Source organism: Cicer arietinum, chromosome 4 (assembly GCF_000331145.2).
Source record: "Cicer arietinum cultivar CDC Frontier isolate Library 1 chromosome 4, Cicar.CDCFrontier_v2.0, whole genome shotgun sequence".
Classification (NCBI taxonomy): domain Eukaryota; kingdom Viridiplantae; phylum Streptophyta; class Magnoliopsida; order Fabales; family Fabaceae; genus Cicer; species Cicer arietinum.
In genome coordinates this window covers 16,507,122-16,512,135 of record NC_021163.2, presented here as the reverse complement: position 1 = coordinate 16,512,135, position 5,014 = coordinate 16,507,122, and the positions used below count along the sequence as shown (strand labels likewise).

Sequence of the window (5,014 nt, the reverse complement as noted above, 5' to 3'; positions counted from 1 at the left end):
ATTTTAGGAGTAATGTTTATTTTTTATTTTTATAAATAAAAATAAAAATATCTAAAGATAAAAAAAATGAAGAAAATATGAGACTGACAGTACTGAAAAGAGTGCTGTTACATTCAGTTGTTGATGTGTGCATTAAATTACATTGAATTTTACAAACCTACAAATTAAATTCACACATGAAAGCACCTACCATACCCCATTTCCTTGTCATATTCTTTTCCTTCTTATCGCTTTAAATACTCAACTCTCATCAAATCAAATTTATTACAACACACCAAACCAAAACCCTCTTCTATTTCATACATTCTATTCAATGGGAAAGAAAATTTTAAAAATGCCTTCACTTTTCAAAACACAAAGAAAACAACAAAATCCATGGCAATTCTTACCTTCTTGTAGCCACCCTAAAACTATTTCTTTTCGAGGTAGTGATGATATATTCAAAACAGTTAATTCTGTTTTTTTTGACCCTTTAGAAAACATTATTGAAACACCAAAATCATGCTTCACAACTTCATCTGAATCTCAATCTGCAAGTGCAAGTGCAAGTGCAAGTTTTTCGACTGAATCAGAAGACTATTGTTACATTAATGATGGTGAATCTTTGGAGACATTAGTACGAGGTGTTAAATCAGAGAGATTATTTTTCGAAGCAGAAGATACGAGTTCAATTTTGGAGAAAGCTAAGGCTAATGATTTTCCTTTTAAAGAAAGTGTTGTTTTAGCTATGGAATCAGAGGATCCATATGAAGATTTTAAGAGATCAATGGAAGAAATGGTTGAGTCTCATGGTGTCAAAGATTGGGAAGGTTTGGAGGAACTTTTGAGTTGGTATTTGAGAGTTAATGGTAAAAATAATCATGGCTTTATTGTTGGTGCTTTTGTTGATTTGTTGATTAGTTTAGCAATTTCTAATAATTGTTGTTCTGATTCAACTATGTATTCTTCTGCTGTTTCTTCTTTTGGTTCTTCACCATTGTTGTATTTATCTCAGGGGCAGAGTAATGAGATTACTGAGATTCAAGATAATGTAACAGCTTCTTAGTAATAGATGTTGTTTTTTTTATTGTTGTACATTTTTTGTAGATTGAAAGAAAATTGAATGATAATTAAATTATGGTGATCTGGTTTTGTGTTTATTTGTTTTTTTTTTTTTTGTTATGATTGTTTTTAGGTGAATTTTTAGTATATTAATTGAATATAAAAAAATATAATATTAAATGATTGAATGTTTGACAATATATATATCCAACAAAATTATAGGATAATGTGGTGATAACTTTTCTTTGATAAAATTACTATAGTGACTCGTTACTTGAGTGATATAAACTTTGGTAAAAAAGAAGGTGAAATAAGCATTTAAAAAAATCAAATATTGCAAAAAAAATAAAATCAAAAAGACTAAGTCAAATATTGAAAATGAGTTTATCTAGCTCAAAACTTGCAAAGTCAAACATGTTCCGGCCTAAAACCACATGACAAAGTGAGAAGGTCAAAATATAGAGCTTAGGTTGGAATATATGGCATAAATGATATGTGGATATAAATAAGTAGTAGATTTGATAAAAACGCGTTGAGAAAAAAACAACATAAGTTATCTATGTAGATATAAATCAAAGTATTTTGGACAATTAATAAAATGGATGATGTCGAAAGATTGTAATTGTAATTCTGGAATGCCAAATAATTGTTTTCATAGTTCAATATTTTTTGACATGTTAACAAGTACACACTTGCATAAATATGTCCCCTAGTGGATAACAGGTTTAATATATTATTTTATAAAGTTTATATATCAGAAATTAAGATTGGTTCATTTTTGTGAAAACATTTTTTTTTTCTTCTAAAATATGTATACATTGTAACTTGCTAATGTAGAAAATATAAAATGCAAATTAAAAATGATGTATTTTTAGAAATAAATATTTTGAAAACAGACACAATTATTCATCCCAAAAACATCCTACCTTATTGTTATAAAATTAACACAAATTTAAAAATAAAAATACAAAATATTTTTATAAAGTAAACAAGCCAAAAATATGTTTCATTTTATAATTCTTGTAATTTTCACTTCACCAGATTAATACTCAAATTTTAATTAATTGGTATATATTTTGTTACAAATTGAATATGAGTAACATCATATTAAATAGGAAAGTAGGTCCACCGCCCAAAGATGGTCTGAGTAGTGAAGGAAGGACATTAAATAGAGAAGCCCATTTTCATAAGATGGACCAGACCGTTAGAAACTTGGGTATTTGTTGAAGTTTATTTTTTAGGACATTCTGCAATAATTTCAGGATTTTGGTAGTATAACTCCCACACCTAACAAATATACTCTCACAGTTTTATATATTTGTCTTGCACTCTTTTCACTATTTCTCTTTTCTCCAATAATTAAAATATATCATGTTAATAGTTATTATAAATTTTTCAATGTTCACAATGTTTAAAACAATAATAGTGACCTAAAAATTATTTATCACAATGCATGTTTTAAACATTGTTAACATTGATAATTTTATACACCATATATAAATGGTTTGACATTATATATACTAAATATTGAGCGTTGTTAATTGTCATTTATGTTGCATGATTTAACGAAAATAATAATTATTTATCATATGGAAGGGTAGTTTGAGATTTTTTTAAAGGTAGGGTTTATTTGTTAGGTGTGAGAGTAAATCGATCAAAACTATAATTTCAGCAATAATATACAAGCACAATTGAAGATATATAAGAGAAAAATAATCACCAAAAAATGGCAATCAAACAAACAAAAGAAGGATAATTTTATTAGAGAAGAAGAGAGGAGAATAAAGCTATTTTATATTTATAGTATTTTGTTCGATAAAGGATGAGATACATTTTAATAGAGGAAATTTGTAAAAAAAAATACATTTGTAAAATTTAATATCATATTTTCTCAAAAAAATAAATAATGAATATCATATTAAATAAAATGATATTTATTTTGAAGTTCTAGTTCAATTGATATAAGACGATATTATTAGATTGAAAGTCGTATCGCGAATTCAAACTCGCAAACTATAATCTTATAGTTGTGCGTTAGTTTATTGTAGTATTTACTATCTCTTCTATAGATAAAATAAAAATAATATTTAATTTCATATTTTAATTAAATATTATTTGTTTTCAAATTATATTATGTTTCACAAAAATTGGTCTAATCCAATTGAAAGAATTAAATGACCAAACAATTCTATCTTTTAATGATTGAAGGATAATTGTGAAGAATACAAAAATATTATTAACAAATTTAACGTAATAGATATTTTTCTTAATTTTTGCATCAGTGAAATATACTAAAATAGTTTCACATACGACTAAATATTCAATCTTATAGGAACTCCAAGAAATAGAAAAATCAAATAGATTGGAGATCAATTAGTTCACCAAACTACTAGCATTATCTATACTTTGTCAATAACAAAATTTCAAATACAAAAGGGAAAACAAAATTAAATCACCGAGTGGAATTTGCAAAACATGTATGGGCCTGGGTGATTTAGCCTCGAAAGGATGTAATGTCACTGGGTTGTAGATTAATTGGGCCTTCGCAAAACTATAGTGAAATATTGGCCCAAAAAATTAATAATGCCACTTTTATAATAAAAATTATACCTCGTACTCTACATTTATACTCTTATTCTTATATTTTATACAAATTATCCATTTTATTCTCTTTTTATTTTTATTTTACCATGTTAAATTTTTGGAAAATTTTTAAAATAATTTTTTCAAAATTGAACTTTATTGTGAAAAATTAAAAAAAAAATCTAGTATACAAATTTCAAATTTTCAAAAATACATGTGTACCAGAAAATTTAAAAAATTTAATATTCAAAAAATATATTTGTGTACTTAAAATTTTGAATTTTGTTTTTAATATGTATAATTTTCTTTTATAATTTGACAAAAAATAAAAACAATTTTTTTTTTTTTACTTTAACTATGAATCTTTATGAACATGATATAAGAACCAGAATAGAGAGTAAGCCTTTCTCTCCTTACATCTTACAAATTAACAAGACCTACCGACGAAAGCACTCTGATTATAAAATCACACCGTCAAAGATTACTTGAATGAAAATGACACATTTTTTTATATCAAAAACAGAAAACTACACTTCAATTAATAATATTATTGTGGCCGGTAAAAGCAATTATAGATGCATTTGTAGTGTGCAAATATAAATTAATATTTCGTTAGGTGTTTACAAATTAGCTAACTCTATTATTATAATGCCTGTTGCCAGCATGTGTACAATTTTTATTTCTATTTTTTTCCGTATAATATTTTGTGTTTTGTCCTTTGTTTTATTGAGCATCCAATAAAAGACCACTATTTTATGTGTTACATACTCACATGATTAATTCCAAACCATAATAAGTAGGGACTAGGATAGTATAGTTTCTTATTAAATATTAATGTAAAATAATTTTATTTTGTGGTTATTTTTTTTAATAGTTCTAATGTTTTAATATATTGAAGATTTTACTTTTATTTATTTATGTATTAAATAGTTATTATCTTAATATTTTGTAAAAATGTCATAATAAATTATATTCACTAATCTTAAATTTGTCACTACTTAGAGGATTTTCTCTAGTTAGTGGGGTTTACGAATTAGGTTCAGTCGATTTTAATCAAATGTGATATTTAAAGCGATCAATTTGATTTGAGTTGAGTTGAATTTTTTATATGTGATGTTTACATCAAACCAAACAAATTTGTTTAAGAGCGGATTGAACTTGAAGGTCATAAATATTTTTTAACAAAAATTTAATTAATTTTAACTACTTGAACATTTCAACAATCATAAAATTATATTACAACATATCATTTAATATTTAAAACACATCAACAAACACAATAAAACACTTGAGTTAATTAAATTAAAAATAAATCATCAAATAAAATTCAATAATTAAATTATAACTATATATCAACAATAGAAAAAATAAATAAAAATATATATGTTGT

At 24.8% G+C, this 5,014-nt stretch overlaps 1 protein-coding gene across 1 annotated transcript; it reads left to right on the top strand.

The window, feature by feature from the left end:
- The first annotated feature begins 207 nt into the window (after window positions 1-207).
- Window positions 208-1,123, top strand: LOC101510698 (transcription repressor OFP13). Its single transcript, XM_004497074.4, has one exon. It carries the CDS (start codon window positions 314-316, stop codon window positions 1,043-1,045), a length of 732 nt encoding a protein of 243 aa, XP_004497131.1. The 5' UTR covers window positions 208-313; the 3' UTR covers window positions 1,046-1,123.
- The last annotated feature ends 3,891 nt before the right edge of the window (window positions 1,124-5,014 follow it).

What these genes read in the sequence shown, in the direction of transcription:
- LOC101510698 (XM_004497074.4), top strand. Translation starts at nt 314, where the DNA reads ATGGGAAAGAAAATTTTAAAAATGCCTTCACTTTTCAAAACACAAAGA.